Source organism: Castanea sativa, chromosome 8, assembly GCF_040712315.1.
Source record: "Castanea sativa cultivar Marrone di Chiusa Pesio chromosome 8, ASM4071231v1".
Lineage (NCBI taxonomy): Eukaryota > Viridiplantae > Streptophyta > Magnoliopsida > Fagales > Fagaceae > Castanea > Castanea sativa.
In genome coordinates this window covers 28,324,339-28,341,843 of record NC_134020.1, presented here as the reverse complement: position 1 = coordinate 28,341,843, position 17,505 = coordinate 28,324,339, and the positions used below count along the sequence as shown (strand labels likewise).

The window sequence follows — 17,505 nt, the reverse complement described above, 5'->3', positions numbered from 1 at the left end:
AGAAAAGTGGAAGGATGAAAAAAAATTTTGTTTGGTTGAGAGGAAAAATGAGAAAATGAAAAATGAAGTAAGTATAAATTTACAATTATGTCCCCATTAAATAAAACAAAAAAAAAAGTAACACATTTTTTATTTAAAAAATTGTGTCTAAAGTATGAACACTTCAATTTTTAAAAAAAAAGAAGTGTAAGCTAAAGGAAGATAAGCACTAAAAAAAAAAAAAAGTACAGACAAAAAAAAAGAATAAAAGGAAAAGAATTGTAAAATTAAACAAAATGAAGATATTTTTTGATAACCAAAAAAAAAAAAAAAAGATTGCACATGGGTATTCTAGTCTTTTTAATACACTGAGTTTTCTCTTCTAAGTTTTCTCTCCATTTTGGGAAGAAAACATTTTAGTAGACCCGGAGAGGAAATACCTGAATCCTACCATATTTTTTTCCTCTCCCCCTTCCAACCAAACACCCATTAAAAAGTTTTCTCTCCACTTTTGTCTCATTAATTTTCTATCCTCCTTAAAATCTCTCCAAACAAACATACCCTAAGGGTAGTGAAAGGATTTATGATTTGAAATTTAAATTGTATGAAGTAGTGGTTGTTTTAGCAGTCTAAGGAAAAAAAAAATTGAATTGTAGGTATGATAAATAACCGTTGTTTTAAAAGCTGAATCGAAATCTTACCCTAAATTGGTCTGATAAAATAAAGAAAAACTGAGAAAATATTGGTAAGAGCCGGTAAAAAAATGGGAGTCAGACCCAATTTTGGTTTTTCAAACCATGTAATTAACAAATGAAATGAGCCTTGTACCCTAATAGAGACTAAAAACTATGAACAACCCAAGCCCATGTATCAATAGCCCACAAACAAAATGGGTCAAAGTGCAATAACCTGCCCAAGCTCATATATATGTACCACATAAATAAAGCCCGTATTGATAACCCCCAAAAAACATCCCCACCGTTGGATCACCCCAAGTCACAGCGCATTCCAAACCCTACAAAACCCTAAATTTTTATTTCTCAGTCCCTCTCTTACCGCAGACATCAGAAGATCTCTCAGCTTCGGGGAGTTCTAAGTTCTCTTTCAGATCTCAGGTTTTAGCTCAAAACCTAATCTTAATCCCTTCATTTCTAGCTCAATCTAATTAGGGTTTCATTTTCTTCTCGATCTGTGAATTTTAGCTTGTGGGTTCTGTGAATCCAGGGTTTGTGAATGTTTTAAGCTTTGTGGGTGTTCACATTATGTTCTATGCTTATTGGGTTTAGATTTTGTTTTCCTGTTTGGGTGCTAGGAAAATTGTGGAATAACTTGGAAAGTTAAGATTTTGTGGAGTTTGTAGCTGTATTAAGCTTTCTGGGTGTTCATTTTTGATGAATGCATATTGGGTTTTGAATAATCTTTTTTTCTTGTCTTTTCTTGCCCATGGTGAATGAAGAGTGAGTCTTATTGCTGTTTATTCTATTTACCATTTGATTGTTGATTATTCAATGGAGATAATGATAGAACTTCACATAATTATTGTGTTTTGTGGTATCAAAAACCGGAAATAATTATCAGTTCGACTGTGTCAATTATCTCTATTATGTACAGTTCCCAATTCCTATTAAACCTATTACTGTAGTAACAATTGAGAAGAATAACGCTAAGTGTAGTGAAAGGATTTATGGTTTGAATTTTTATTTGTCTGAAGTAGTGGTTATTTTGGCAGTCTAATTTTGGAAGCAATGACACAGGATTTCTTATTAAATATATGCTTGGAAATGATAATGATCATATATTATGTAGTAGACTTCTAATTGATATTCAAAATATAATGTGCTGAAATAATCTTTTGATATTTTCTTAGAACTTGTATATAGTTTATTTCTTGATTAATCTTTGTTTCTGCAGAGATGGGTGAAGAGGCAGTCAAGACAGTGATTCCAGAGTCAGTGTTGAAGAAGAGGAAGAGGGAAGAAGAATGGGCATTGGCAAAGAAGCAAGATCTTGAGGCTACAATAAAGAAAAATGCAGAAAACCGGAAGTTGATTTTCAATAGGGCCAAGCTGTACTCAAAGGAGTATGAAGAGCAGGTATGTATTAGTCATCTTTACTAATTGTTAGTGCATACTGGAGTATTATGTTTTGATGATTCCTTAATATTTGATTATCTGTTTGAGCTATTCAGGAGAAGGAGCTGATTAGGTTGAAGCGTGAGGCAAAGTTGAAAGGTGGGTTTTATGTTGACCCAGAGGCAAAGCTCCTGTTTATCATTCGCATTCGTGGGTAAGTTTTCCTGTTTGATTATTCCGTTACATGAATCTTTATGGTAGATCACCAGGTTCTTATTTTTTTGAATTTGGAACTTACAGTATCAATGCCATGCACCCAAAGACAAGAAAGATCTTGCAGCTCTTGCGTTTGAGACAGGTATTACATGAAACTCATCCCTTGTGGTATTATAAAATGGTATCTGGTTATTGTAGTTTCTATTTATGTTTTTGTCTTGGTCATGACGGTAAATATATCCTTTTGAAGTCTAAGGAGGTTCAGACTATATGCTTATTGTACTGGGTAATTTTATTAAAATTACTCTTGTTTTTTAAGCTATTTAAGTTTAAGCTCCTTGAGTCATAGCTAGAAATCTTTGAGGCAAAAAGCTCAAACATCTAGTGTCAAGGTGATTGGGTGTAAGCACCTTTTTTTATTTTGACCTTTTAGATCTTTATATAAGCATTAAGTAGACGCTATTTGTAGTAGGGTTACTGTTAATTAGTTTGAAACTTGAAGCCCTTTGTTGAGAGGATTATGATAAGCTTATCTGAAATTATGCCTGATTCTTTTATTCTGAAAGCTGGGACTTGGTGACTGTGGACTTAAAAATGGAATCTGTTTGGGATTAGTGATAACACATCTTCAGTATGCAGTGATTGGCTGATTAGTAATCTAGGACCAGAAGTATATGATGATCTTTCAATATTTTAATGTGTTTGACTGAAATGATGAAATTAAATGACTAGGGTAATTAGTAAAATTATTTAACCAGTGTTATCAATTATGGCAAACATGATTACTATTTCCTAGTCTGCTTGAGTGCTATTCAATCATGATGGTTATGTCTTCAAGTTCTATTTGCTTGATGTATTGTTGTCTATGTTGTTTAACAAAATGCCTTGTTGATTAAACGTATTTCATAAACAAGACTGCTAATTTCGTTCATCTTTCTTTTTTAATTTTCTTTAAAACAGATCTTCAATGGTGTATTTTTGAAAGTGAACAAGGCTACAGTGAATATGCTCCAGAGGGTTGAGCCTTATGTGACTTATGGGTGCGTATTTTCCTCTCTCCCTCTGGTCATTTTCCTTACATAAACATGTGTAGTTCAAAATTTACATCATCTCTCATTAACTGGATGTGCATGTTTATAGATATCCCAACTTGAAGAGCGTGAGGGAACTGATCTATAAGAGAGGATATGGAAAGTTAAACCAGCAGAGAACTGCTTTGACTGATAACGCCATCGTTGAACAGGTTTGCAATTCCAAGCTACTGCTGTTTTATAAAGGGAGGTTTTTACTTGAACTTGTTTCTTATATGCTATGATGTTGTCACAGGCTCTGGGTAAGTATGGCATTATCTGCACGGAAGATCTCATCCATGAGATAATGACAGTTGGACCTCACTTCAAGCAGGCAAACAACTTCCTGTGGCCATTTAAGCTGAAGGCACCCTTGGGTGGCCTAAAGAAGAAGAGGAACCACTATGTTGAGGGAGGTGATGCCGGAAATCGCGAGAATTTCATCAATGAGCTAATCAGGAGAATGAATTAGACTACTGCACCATTTTGTTAGTGAGGAGTGAGGTTTTTATTTTTATTTTTGTTACTGGCTTCTGGAAGTAATCTGAACACCAATTTTCCTGTCTGAACTTAGACAATTTCATATATATTTTTTTAAAATATCAGAACTAGTTAATGGTGTCTACCTTTGTTTTTATTTTAACAGATTGGGTTGTTAAATTAAAATAAAATTTTAAGAGGGTGAAAAAAAGGACTGGTTGTGAGTTGTGACATTCAAATGCTCTGTCTGATTGGCCAATTAAATTTATCAACAATGTCCGAATAGTTCTCCAAAACATACAACCAAAAATAACGTCTATTAATTTCTTGGAAAAAAAAGGTATCAGTTTTCAATCCATCAATTTTATATGATATTTAGCTACTTTTTCTTAATTTCAAAATTAATAATTCCAATGGGCTTCCTTCAACTCCTAGAGTAGGGTTGTCCAAACTAGATGTTGAAAGTGCCCTCAATTGTGGCTCGGGGCCCTCTTCTATTAAATTTTGACATTGGCCTGATAACTAATTAAAACTTTCTACTAATTATATGGAACCCAATGGTGCACCAAATCAAGGCTTATTTTTTTCTGGGGGCTGTCTTCAACCTCCACTAGCTCGGGTTTTCCAAAACCCTAACCACTTGGAAATTTTTATTCTGCTACTAAAATTTAGATTCAAGAATCATTCAAAAATACCGTGAATTAAAAAATATATTATTCAAGTTAAAAGAAAGTCTATTTCAATCCTTTTGTGATGGTAGGAGGTCTAATGTCACACCAATGGTGCCATTGAAAATCCGCTTGAGCAGTGCTATCAAGGGCAAGTTCAAAACTATAAGGTTCATGGACGCTCTGCAAAAATGGGGTAAAACTTCATTGGATTATGGAGAGCCCGAAAAAGACCATTTGGTTATGATACTAATGAAGGAAAAGGAAGGTATAAATGATTACACGTTGAAATAATCAAATTTGGGTTCATATATATAATATATCTCTTGGTAAGATGAAGCGGAATAAAAAATAAAAATTCACATGTAAGCGTTCTCCTCTATGTACTCACTAGCATTAACTCAAAATGTTGGTCAAATGTAAGAGAAATAATTATGAGCTTTTAGTTGGTCTCCATAGACTAAATCATGGGGTTAGGTGATGGAGCGAAATTTATAAAGAGTACGTATGAGAAGAAAGACAGTGAATGGTTGGCCATAAGGAGCATTTATTATGTGTGTTGTATCTTTTCTGCTTCATCATAGTCTATCCAATGGTGCATTGGGTTGCCACTTAAGAGGTCCAAGCTTATATTCTTCCCCTCTTTATTAGGAATGTATAATGCAGGAGCTGATTCAACTGATATCATGCTGTTCACGTCAATTCCCACATAGTTTTTATTTATATCTAGTAACTCAGGATTCAGAAGAGTATCAAGCTCTATGGCTAATATGTGGTTTGCTAGAAGGCCATCATCTTTGGAATTGAAGAGTCCCAGAAACTGACTTGCTACAGCATGAGTGAAGTCCCAAGAGGGAGTGACGGTGAAGGTAAGGCCATGACCCCCCCCCCCCCCCCCAAAATTTGGTATTTGAGGAACTATTGCAAATACAAAGTTTGTGGAAAATGAAAGAGATGGGGTTAAACTGGACGTAGAAGTTGTGTTGAATTTTAAAGGGAGTGGGTGGAAAGCATAACCAACTTGTTGGTTTGAAGTGTTGGTTAGTTGCAATAGACCATTGGGGTGGGTTTTTGCAATTCCATCTAGATGGGAACGCGTAATTGTATTGAACTGAATAGGAAAGAAGTAGTCATATGGGCTTTACACTAGACTGCTATGCAAATTTCAATGATTTTTTTTTTTTTCTATGGATTCAAAAGTGTAAGCCAAAATGTCAGCATCTTAGTTCCCATAGCCATAGGGAACTTATCAATTACCCCCACAATGGGTGTAGAAAATCAACAGCAAAATATGATTTCTTTTTCTTTTTTACTTTCCAAATTTTATTTTATTTTTTCCTTCAAATGTGACAGATCAACTTCTTATACCAATTTGATCTGTTACAAGCGTTCAAAACTTAATACTTCAACAAGAAATTTATTTAGACAGTGGCACTTGATAATAGATTAAATGCTTTTGAAGTGAATTCTTTTTGTAGAAATAACTTGTTTAGACTGGCAACATGTTAGAAGATGCGGTCATCTTTAATTTGGATTTTTCAGGCAGTGGTCTTGTCCTTTTACTAAATGGTCCTTCATTTTTTGAGATTAAACGGCAGAAATTTTTATTCAAAACAAAGCAAATTATACACTAGGAGCAAACTTGCTCAGTACAAGAAGGAGACATCTCCAATTGAAAGGCTTCTAAAACAATATCAAATCTCTTGCATACGACATGTTCTAGAGCAGTGACAATATCTACCTAGTCTACCATCAAAAAATCACAACTACGTTCCCATATATTTATCTATCTGTATAGAATTAAGAAGAAATGGGGGGCATCCTATAGAATTTCTCTTGAGAGCTTCCTTTGCTATTACATGAGCTACTTGATTATATAAAGAATTTGTAAAACTAAAAACAACTTTTCTGAAGTATGATGCTCTCCATTGGATGTCTTCTGTTAGAAATAATGAATTCAATAGTATTGTATTTTTCACTGAAAGAATATACATGAGTGCCTTTATATTTGAGGCATATGAGTGCAGTACAAGTAAATATAAGTGTAGTACAAGTAAGAGTGCTATACAAGTAAACTAGTTGGGCCTAAAGCCCACAACATTATACATGTTAACAGTCCCCCTCAAACTCAAGATGGATGTGAGACCAACTTGAGGTTGTCAACCAAAGTACAAAGGCGTCCCGTAGGATGTGACTTGGTGAAGATAGATGCAAGTTGATCTGTAGAAGAGACTGATATTAGCTTGAGAGCACCATGGACAAGATGATAACGGATAAAATGACAATCGATCTCGATGTGTTTAGTCTGTTCATGGAAAACATCATTGTAAGCAATATGAATGGCACTCTTGTTGTCACAATAAAGAGGAGTAGCAGAGGATGTAGACACACCTAAGTCTTTGAGAAGCCATCATAGCCAAAGAAACTCAGAGGTGGTATCAACAAGGGCACGATATTCTGCTTCAGTACTGGAACGGGCCACATAAGTTTGTTTCTTGCTTCGTCAAGAAATCAAAGAAGAGCCAAGAAGAAAGCAATAACCAGTGGTGGACCTGCGATCAGTGGGATCTCCTGCCCAATCAGCATCAGAAAATGCACGGAGAATAAGAGGAGACTGAGTAGAGTAGAAAAGATCATGGAAGAGAGCGCCCTTTAGGTACTAAAGAATGCGCAGAACAGCAGCATAGTGAGTCGATCGTGGAGCAGACAGATACTGGCTCACCTGGTGAACAGCATAAGAAATGTCTGGACGAGTAACAGTGAGATAAACTAGGCTGCCAACTAAGCGTCTGTAAAGAGAGGGATTAGATAATGGTTTCCCCCTTGAGGGAGTCAGATGCACATTAAGCTCAACTGGAGTGTCAACAGTCATTCTATCAGTGAGTCCGACTCTAGACAAGAGTTCAAAGGCATACTTGGCTTGAGTAATGTAAAGTTCATCTGTAGAATGAGTGATTTCAAGACCCAAGAAGTAGCTGAGATGTCCAAGATCTTTCATCTCAAACTGCTGACTGAGAAAATCCTTAAGTTTTTGAATGCCACTGAGGTCATCACCAATTATGATCATATCATCCACATACAGGAGAAGTAAAATAGTGTCTTAGTCAGTGCGACGAAGAAATAAGGCAGAATCACAATAATTGGCCATGTAACCCAAGCGAGAGATGATAGAGCTGAATTTGGCAAACCAAGCTCGTGGAGCTTGTTTAAGGCCATAAAGTGCACGTCGAAGGTGACAAACCTTGTTTGAATCAACAGAGAGTCCAGGAGGAGGTTGCATATAAACTTCTTCATTTAAATTCCCATTAAGGAATGCATTTTTGACATCCATCTGGAAAAGATCCCATTTACTTGCAGCAGCAACAGCTAAGAGAGCACGAACAGATGAGATACGAGCAACCGGAGCAAAGGTCTTTTCATAATCAATCCCATACTCCTGTGTAAAACCTTTTACAACAAGACGAGCTTTGTAGCGCTCAATGGACCCATCAGAGCGAGTCTTAATCTTGTAGATCCACTTACATGATATCAGAGCAGTGGCTCTGATACCATGTTAGAAATACTGAATTCAATAGTATTGTATTTCTCACTGAAAGAATATACATGAGTGCCTTTATATAGGAGGCATATGAGTGCAGTACAAGTAAATATGAGTGTAGTACAAGTAAGAGTGCTATACAAGTAAACTAGTTGGGCCTAAAGCCCACAAAATTATATATGTTAACATCTTCAACCAATGTTCCAAAGGGGGCAAGACATTTCTCTGGATTTTGTAGAGCTAGGAATAGATCTGCGCAGTCACCTTCAATCATGATATCATACAAACTCAAGTCAGCAGCAAAAGATAGAGCAAGTAGGGCAGCTTCAGCCATGAGTTGCACTTTGTCTCCATAATTCTGGAATTTTGTACAGCAAACCCCAATAGTCTCACCTTCACCATCTCTGATTATAATGCCCATTCCTCCAGTTGGCTCATTCTTCTTTGTTTCAATGGCAATGTTAATCTTGTATAGATGGGATGGAGGGGGTTCCTATTTATTACTTTGAGCATGTGGTACAGCTCTCCTTAAGTCCAGATTATCTAGGAAGTCTGTAGCATACGCTGCTGTTCTTTGGGTGATTTGAGTTGGAGAACTATGCTTTTGGTCCCACACTAGTTCATTCAGAGCATTCCATATCATCCATGCTGTAGTGAAGATCAACTGGACAATAGACTTCTCTAATCTACTCAAAACCAAAGCCACAAAATCAGTAACTTTTTGAATACCTGCATACTCACTTCCAGAGGCCCCTGGAGTCATCTTCCATACAGCTTGGGCTACTTCGCAGGAGTACATCACATGGTCTACCGATTCAGCCTCCTCTTGACACAAAGGACATGTTAAAGTGTAAGACATTTTCCTTTTGTATAGATTTTGTCTTGTTGGCAATCCGTTGCAGCAAGCTTTCCTTACTAGAATTTTGATCCGTGATGGAAGTTTCACCTCCCATATACCTTTCCACTGAAATTGACTGTAATTTGGATTGGAACATTCCTCTGTTGTGTCACAAGTTTCAGCTGCTCTCAACGTGTGGTAAGCACTTCTAATAATTTGTCTATGAGTTGTCCCATTCCATTTCAATATGTCTTTATGATTTCTGCGACTTAGGGTTGGATTTAATAATTTGAGCCTCATTTGGTGTAAACACAGCATCAATAATTTTGTGTTTCCAGCAACCAGTATTTTGGTCAATCAGGAGGTTTACTGTGGCATTTCAGGAAGGGTTAGGTGGGGTTTGCACATGGTAGCCAGCGATCCTTCCAAATCAGAATCTTCTCCCCTGTACCCACTCTCCATCTAGATCCTTGTTCAATGACATGTTTCACTCCAACAATGCTTCTCCATGTGTATGAAGAATTTCGGGTTGTATTTGCTGTAAGAAGAGATGAATGTGGAAAATACTTCGCTTTTAGGACTCTAAACAGCAAAGAGTGGGGATTTTTTTAATCAATCTCCAAAATTGAATGTTCCTTCATATGACAAGTAAAAGAAAGTGAAGGTTTTGGATATTATGAATTTGATGCAAAAAAAAAAAAAACTCAACCACGAGCCTTTATTATGTCCAAAATTTCAAAGTGAGACAGAAATAAGCTCTAGAAGACTATTACAACTCTCTCTCTCTCTTGAAAATGAGAGCCATTTTTCAGCCTTTAATTATTTGATTGGTGTAGGTGAGGCTGTCTTGTGCAGGTGAGGCTAGCCTACAGGTGAATTTTCCTGTCCTCAACCTCCCATCAGCTCAAAGAATTGATCAAACTGCTGGAAGCAATGATGAAAATTCTAGAATTGAACCCAAGCTTACTCTAGCCTTTTAGGCATTAGGCCATGTCAGGTTGAAGATGCTTCTTGATCTGGAGGAAGTAGTAATATTGCCACCTTGTTTTCACAGACTAATATCCTGTAACTCTGGTTGTAAAGGAAATTTGGCCTAATCTTAATGTAATTTCTTATTTTAAACATTATTTAGCAAGTGTGTTGCCTTATTATTATTTTGCCTAGAAGAAGGTTCTCTTCAGCATTGGTAAGTAATGTAAGATGTATATTAATGCTATCCTGTGTAAATTAATGCTATCCTGAAACTGCCAACATAACAGTCCCCAGTATCAAACTATCATCTAGAACCATTAAGTGTTGCTGTTTTCAAAACACTCCTTAAGATTTCAATACGTACTAGGTAATCAGAAGCAACGTTCTCGTACACTGAAGGCAAAACATAGCAAACTCTGCAGAAGGATCATGGCACCATGAGTAGTATCCCCAGAAAGATGGCTTTGAGGTCCAAATAATGCATTACTGGCCTCATGCTAAGCTAGCTATTGGCAGTGTTATATGAACAAAGCAGGCCTATCTCCAAGAACAGCTCTTTTTCTTCCACTGCATGATTACATTCGAATCTAGGAATTCTTATTCCATATACTTGCCAACCTATTACAACTATCATTATCTCAGCACTCTGAGGCAAGCATTCCATCACTAGAATTACAAGCTAAAGCAACCTAGCTCGGCTATATATTGATAACATTAGCACTAACACAATATTGTAACAGATCCTCTATTGCAGCTAACTGATTTAGTATTGTCGATACATTAAATCATGTTCATGACTTATATTTGACTATGTAAAATTTTATTAGCATTGAAAATTCATAGACAGGGAGAAGTTCACACTTGTTGCATTAATTTGTACATTTTTTTAACTTACAGAGCTGCAAAAAAAATTTATTGGTGACCATATAAAGCTTGCTCAAACAGAGGAAATAATCTCTGTGAACTACTTATTGATACATAAAGCTTGTACATGGTTCAGAAATTTGTTTCCTTTTCAAAAGTAGGATCCTCATATTTAATTGGCTTGGAGTATTCTTCCATGATTTTCTTCCTCACCAACTGCAATAGAGAAAGACACATGAGGATGAATTATTTTACCATAAATAAAAATAAATAAAAACCATAGTACATGGAATCTGGTCAGGACCTTGTTCTAATAACTAATCAGAGATATACATTTGACAAAGTCATTTCTTGCCATATATCAAATGCATCCCATGGTTAGCACGTACAGAGTCTACAAAGAAACTCCAATGGAATACTTTGTAAATATCATCTCATGCATATGTAGGTAGGTCCAACAAGATTTCAACATCCTCACATGACCAAGATTTAGCAATATTAATTGAAGCTTGTTAACTTGTCTCCACTTACATTCATGATCAAATTTGACAATGAACGGGAAAAAATTACCTTCATGAACATTGGTGGAGATCGGAGTATGTGATGCTGAGTTTTTAGCCAAATGTGCATTGGTGGAAATTGGCAGGTGAGATGTTGTGCTTTTAGCTGAATTCACAGCTGTGTATTTGGACGATTCTTCATGCCGGAGCAAAGAAGTCACAGCCTCTCTCACCTTCTCCACCACACCTATATCACCAGGAGTTCTCCTTGACCTTGGACTTATTGCCTCAGATATCACTTGAGAAAGTGCTCTCTCATCTTCCCCAGGCTCAAGTTTATGCATCAAATACTCCTTCACCGAAACACCCTTATCCCATATTTGCTCACTAGTATTAGCATGCGTTCCTATTTCAGGAGCAAAAGAGGAAGAATAAGTTTGTGGAACCGAAGTGCCTGAATAAGTTTGTGGAACTGTCTGGCCTGACAAGGGCTGTGGAGCAATAGCCTCCCTTGATGTGGTCTGTGAAGCTGCTGGTGTTGAAACTGTGAGGCCTTGGACTTTTGAGGCAAGCGCATAGGTTGCATCCGATACTGCAGCATAAGCTGGTGCCAACCTCTCAGTCACAGTCTCAGTTATTGTCTTGTTTGGACTAGTAGTCTTCTCTTTTTCTTGTTCAGCATTACAATTGACACTGCTTGACGGAACATGCTTTTCAGAAATCACAGGTATTGCTCTTGGATGCTGCCTGGCAGTTTCCCTATACGTCTCAGGTGCCAGCTCCGATTCATACACTGAAAATGAAATGATATTATATAGCAGAATCTGCCAAGCTAGAACTTTGTTGATAAGGGCTTTAGGAATTAGGAAACCACATTGAAGTGTTTGCCGTTTACCTCACAAAAAGGAAAAAAACAATAAAGAAAGAAAAAACATGGGAACATATCTGTTAAACAAAATGAGGGTGTAATGATTTTACTTGGGGCTCCAAGGTATTCAGCATCTTCTTCTTCTTCTTCTTCTTCTTCTTCTTCTTCATAATCATCCAAGCTGACACCCCAAGAAGGTGTGGTGTTATCATCTTCACTATTCCTCTTCTTGTTGCTGAGAGTATTTCTCAATTTCTTGGCCTTCTCCTTCACTTTGGTGAGAACTGATTTCTTTTGAGGATGGGCATGATCTTCTTCTGGGTCATGATCCCTCCCAAATGCAGTTGATGAGGAGTTTGGTGACCACTTTGAACCATCGCCTATGAAAAGCATGATCAAGACAAGGATTTTTCATTGCTCCAAGCATTAAATGAAACATTTAACAAATAAAACAAACCAGCAATGTTATATATAGTTTGAAATTCATGGTATGAGTATGTACTAACAAACTCTCTACCACTTGGATCAAAGCACAAATTTATGTAGGATGCTTAAAACCAATGATGGCATGGCTGCATTGAATTACCTCGGAGAAGTTGTTCAAAAGTGGGGCTTGTAGGACTTTTAGGATTATCGCCATATCTATGCATGCGGTCCAGACTCATTGTTTTAATTCACAATAGAGAGAATATTAGTGTATTTATGCATTTTTCAAATAAGTATTCGTATGTTGCTCCTTTATCTCTTAACATTGAGAGAAATTTAAGCGAGAGGAACGGTGATCAATTCCGGGGTTCTTGCATGGACAATGAACATGAGCCACATTTCATCTAGTTCATATATTTGTGGGCTCCATTATTACACTTGGCAACAGAATGTAGCGATTGACTTTTGCTTGCCACTTGCAACTCATTAAGCAAAGGGTCGAAATAGAAATTTTTGACCAGGATGGGAACGACCATTTTCCTTTTCCAGAGGATTATGCCTTGGGACAGGAATTTCTTGTGAAAGACATAATTAAGGGGCATCTAAAATAGGCAACGACTCTGAGGGGACCTGAATCTCCCGATCCATTGAAGTAGGCATAGGATTCTCTTACGTTGCATGGTTAATGGTGAAAGTTGGCATAAAATTTAAAGAGTAGTATTAATTACACACATCTGTACACACGTCCTTATATACTTTATTTTTAATGGTTCAAAATAAAGTAGGTAAGGACGTGTGTACTACTTTTATCCAAATCTAAATACTTTAATCGGAAAAATAAAACTTCTCAAAATAAAATAAAATTGGAAAGATAAAATACATCAGAAATTATGCTCTCCTTACATTGTTGGGTTTGAAAGTTCTCTTTTCTTTTTATATTGTTGCAGTGCACTGTAGAACAAAATTTCTTATAGGAGAAAAACTAAGAAAAATGGCCTTAGAAAATAAAAGAGGTATGGTTTGTGAATCTAAGCCATACCTCTTTTACTTTCTAAGCATTCCATTAGTCAAGTCAACAGAAAAAATGGACGGAAGGAATAAATTATAACGTTTTAAAAAAAATTTGAAGGACTAAACTTAACGTTTAAAATCGAACCTACCCCATATTCAAAATTGCATTTTCCCCAAAAGAATATTTCCCAACATTTTCTTTCCCAGATGCAGAATAAAGGACCATCAGAGTTGGATTTGCAGTACAAACTAGAACGGTGTACAAAGATCTTGACTACAACGTCTCACGAGCAATTAAACATGACTTCTTCTAGGCACATAATCCACACTAACGGGTGGTTGTTCATTCCTAGTTAAAAGTAACCTACGTCCACATAAGCCCAACTAGTAAAGGATTTGAGGCTTTGGTATGCCATTTACAACCTACATTGATTTGTTTAAGAGCAATGTTCCATCGAGTATTGCCATTTTATAACTCCACAACTACATGCCTAATGGGCAAAGCCATAGTTGCCTTGTTGTCCCGCCAATTGGTCAATAAAGCACAAGATTTTGCATAACATCAGCAGTATGTCCAATATGATCAACTGCAAAAGCGTAGAGCAATTTCCTTATGAACTTGACAAGTTAGAAGAGCTTAAGATTTAACTGATCACCCCGCAGTTGGAAGTTAAAACCATGAGTTGATTTATCCTGAAATTGTAAAATAACCAAGCAGTCAGCTTGACCAACCATCAGCAGAAATACCATTGTTTTTTAATGAAAATGCAGTAAAAGATGATCCAAGTCTTTAGAATCGCCCCCACAGAGAATTCACCATCAATCAAGAAAATTGGAACAAGGTGCTATACTGCTACTACTCATACATGAAAAACCTCATACATGAAAAACCTCATACATATATTCATTCTGAAGCATAAGATTCAACTAATCATAATTTTCAAGCTAAACAAGTTATAATAGAGGGGGCCGGGGGGGGGGGGGGGGGGGGAGGGGTGGAGGCAGGGCTAAGTTTCTGCTGGAAGGAGTTTAAGATGCTGGAAAACCTTAGTATTGAGAAGTTTCTGGTCTAATTGCATCTGCTCAGAAATAACTGCTAAAGAACTTTGCTCATCAGATAGATTTCTCTTGGGTCAGCAGAATTTGTAATGTAGTGGCTCATGAACTTGCCAAATGGGGCTTCTGCAACGGTTTTAAGTGTTCAATCTGGTCTGATGCTTTTCCTAGGAGGATTCTGGATGCTCTTTTGAGGGATGAGCCCAGTTGTATTATTGTTTAGTGTTTTCTTTCATTCTTTCTTTTTATTCACCTTTTGCAGGGAGAGAGAGAGAGAGAGAGATTGTACTATGTAATGGGGAGAAAAACTATCCTGAGTAGTATGGAATGTCAAATGTGTTGGAATCTTCCAACCCCATTCTCAATATGCCCAACTCAGCTGATCACTGCATGGCACTAACAGAAGTTTACTCTCTGCCTCTTCCTTAAGAAATGAGTCCAAGATCAACTGCCCAGGGACACCGAGGGAGGATCAGGTAGTCCTTTTTTGTCACACTATAGAATCCATTTCCTATTAGTTCACTCAAATCCAACTATAACCAGGAGTTTTCCTCACTCCTGAATCACACATGAGCTTCCGTACTTTGGATGCATCATCCCAGTAACCCCCCGTCTCCAACACATTTGATAGCAACACATAAGTTGCAGGGTCATTCGGGCACAGCTCCAGGATCTTATTTACAGAACGTAAAGCAATTTCCTTATTTCCATGAACTTGACAAGCACTAAGAATAGCTTTGTAGACCGTCAGTCCTGGCTCTATTGGCATGCTATTGATAAAGGCTTCTGCCTCATGGAGATTCCCAGCTCGACCAAAAAGATCAACAATTGTAGCGTAATGCTCCATTTGGGGAGGTTCAAGAAAATAATCATTTCTCATCAAATTAAAGTATTCAAGCCCTTTGTCCTGCAAACCTGCATGACTACAAGCAGTGAGCACAGCCAGGAAGGTGGTATTATCTGGCTCAATGTGAGTTCTTCTCATCTCTTCAAACAATTGAACAGTCTCTCTACCATACCCATGATAAGCACAACCAGAAAGAAGAGCGTTCCAGGAAATCACATCATGTCTGTCCATTGATATAAATACTCTCTTAGAATCATCAATAGCACCGCATCTTGCATACATGGAAACAAGCCCGTTTTGGACATATAAATTTGCAGCGTGTCCACTTTTGAAAACCAAAGCATGGACCTGCTTCCCCTCTTCAAGAGCTGAAATAATTCCAACAGCTTTTAAAATGCTTGTAAATGTGAAGAAGTCTACATCAACACCAGCCAACCTCATTTCAAAGAAGCATTTCAAGGACTCCTCACCATACCCTAAATTAGAAAACCCAGCAATGACTGCGTTCCATGAGATTTGATCCCATTTTGTGACACTCAAACAAATCTTCCAAAATTCCTCCAAGCTACCACCACATTCCGAATATGCAATCGCAAGGGTAACCACTATATATGCATTGGACTCTAAACCATCCTGAATTACACGGCAATGAATCTGCTTGCAATGATCCAAATAATTGGGACTAGAAAATGAACTCAGCAAACTATTATAAGTTACATAATTTGGCTTAAGATCCCAATGCAGCATATCTTTTACTAAGACCATCGCCTCATCTGGTTGTTGATTTTGCGCATAGCCAGTAACCATGGAACTCCAACTTAAGATATTTTTATCCAACATTTGATCAAATACCCGCCTTGAATCATCCACACTGCAGCACTTTGAATACATATCAACTAAACCTGTTCCCACGACAACATTATAGCAAAATCCTGCTTTTAAACTTAGACCGTGCACCTGAGTTCCAAGCCTTTTAGCTTCCAATTGCGAACAACCCACCAAAACGGCCGAAACACTGAATGGAGTTGGAGCTATCCCCGCTCGCAACATCTCCAAAAATAAATCAACAGCAATTCCCGGGCACCTAACATGCAAATACCCAGAAACCAAAGAATTCCAAGTGACTACATTTCTCTGAGGCATTTCATCAAACAATTTCTGAGCGCTTGAAATTTCTCCACATTTACCATACATATCTACAAGAGCACTGCATATATACACATTTGAACCGAAACCCATTTTAATAATAATTGAATGGCCTTGAATTCCAATATGAAGAAGTCCCAATTTGGCACAAAAGGACATGAATTTGTTGAGAACTTGAGGGTTGAGTAGAGTCCCATACCCATGTATTTGAAACTGAGCCAAAAGGTCCAAATCAACTGGCCTCGATAGCTTCTCGATAGAGCATACAAAATCGTGTTCTGGGTCAGTGTCACTGTGGAAAGTGTGGGTCATTGGAGCGCGGGAAACCACCCGATTTGCTGCTTTTGCTGCTTTCCACAGGGTGCACCGTATTTGAGAAGCAGACGATCGCAAGCTCATTTCCTAACACAAAACTAGTGGTCCGTTTGGATAGAGGGAAAGGCAAGGGAGTAGAATAAACTTGGCTCAAAATTAATTTATTTTTAGTCAACTCTAATCTACTTCCCTCTACTCCCCTTCATCCAAATGAGCCCTAAGGAAAAATGTTTGAATTGCGGATGCCATTAGCCCATCACCATGGTCCTCTCAAAAATTTTGAAAATTTTATTAATGTTCTATATAAATATAATTATTATTTTTTTGATTTTTTAATGCCCGAAAAATATGAGCTCCCCTAAAAATTAAAAGGGATTTTTTTTAAAAAAATTACGTATTATATAATTTATATTCAAGAGGTTGAAATTTTCAAAGAGTAAAATCTTTCTATTTCATAAAAGAATATAAAGGTATACAACTCTACTGTTATAGAAATAATAAAAATGTTCAAGTCACATTTATTTTTATAAAATCGAAGAATATATTTAGGATGTGTTTTGTATAGTGTAATAACTCTTGTAATAGAATAGTTATTTCTATTCTTGTGTAATTCGATTATTTAGTTGCATCTTTGTTAAC

At 37.0% G+C, this 17,505-nt stretch overlaps 3 protein-coding genes across 3 annotated transcripts; 1 reads left to right on the top strand and 2 right to left on the bottom strand.

Annotated features, from left to right (window-relative positions):
• The first annotated feature begins 930 nt into the window (after positions 1-930).
• Positions 931-3,962, top strand: LOC142607594 (large ribosomal subunit protein uL30w-like). Its single transcript, XM_075779137.1, has 7 exons — positions 931-1,094; positions 1,891-2,072; positions 2,168-2,265; positions 2,352-2,409; positions 3,228-3,307; positions 3,408-3,510; positions 3,594-3,962. Exons 2-7 carry the CDS (start codon positions 1,893-1,895, stop codon positions 3,807-3,809), a joined length of 735 nt encoding a protein of 244 aa, XP_075635252.1. The 5' UTR covers positions 931-1,094; positions 1,891-1,892; the 3' UTR covers positions 3,810-3,962.
• A 6,833-nt stretch (positions 3,963-10,795) lies between these two features.
• LOC142606129 (uncharacterized) lies at positions 10,796-12,730 on the bottom strand. The gene is made up of 4 exons (XM_075777528.1): positions 12,652-12,730; positions 12,176-12,445; positions 11,268-11,990; positions 10,796-10,913 (listed from the first exon to the last, which is right to left on the bottom strand). The coding sequence occupies exons 1-4, from the start codon at positions 12,728-12,730 to the stop codon at positions 10,870-10,872; spliced, it is 1,116 nt and encodes a 371-aa protein (XP_075633643.1). The 3' UTR covers positions 10,796-10,869.
• Positions 12,731-13,578: 848 nt separating this feature from the next.
• LOC142608208 (pentatricopeptide repeat-containing protein At1g11290, chloroplastic-like) lies at positions 13,579-16,960 on the bottom strand. The gene is made up of 2 exons (XM_075779938.1): positions 14,549-16,960; positions 13,579-14,195 (listed from the first exon to the last, which is right to left on the bottom strand). The coding sequence occupies exon 1, from the start codon at positions 16,948-16,950 to the stop codon at positions 15,082-15,084; it is 1,869 nt and encodes a 622-aa protein (XP_075636053.1). The 5' UTR covers positions 16,951-16,960; the 3' UTR covers positions 13,579-14,195; positions 14,549-15,081.
• Positions 16,961-17,505: the final 545 nt, after the last annotated feature.

Bases quoted from the DNA above. Each gene is read 5' to 3' on its own strand.
- LOC142606129 (XM_075777528.1), bottom strand. From the start codon at position 12,730: ATGAGTCTGGACCGCATGCATAGATATGGCGATAATCCTAAAAGTCCT. The intron at 11,991-12,175 runs GTAAAATCATTA...TTTCATTTTCAG, and splicing joins TGAATACCTTGGAGCCCCAA to TGTATGAATCGGAGCTGGCA. The intron at 10,914-11,267 runs GTAATTTTTTCC...TCTCTATTGCAG, and splicing joins CTCCACCAATGTTCATGAAG to TTGGTGAGGAAGAAAATCAT.
- LOC142608208 (XM_075779938.1), bottom strand. From the start codon at position 16,950: ATGAGCTTGCGATCGTCTGCTTCTCAAATACGGTGCACCCTGTGGAAA.
- LOC142607594 (XM_075779137.1), top strand. From the start codon at position 1,893: ATGGGTGAAGAGGCAGTCAAGACAGTGATTCCAGAGTCAGTGTTGAAG. The intron at 2,266-2,351 runs GTAAGTTTTCCT...TGGAACTTACAG, and splicing joins TTTATCATTCGCATTCGTGG to TATCAATGCCATGCACCCAA. The intron at 3,308-3,407 runs GTGCGTATTTTC...GCATGTTTATAG, and splicing joins GAGCCTTATGTGACTTATGG to ATATCCCAACTTGAAGAGCG.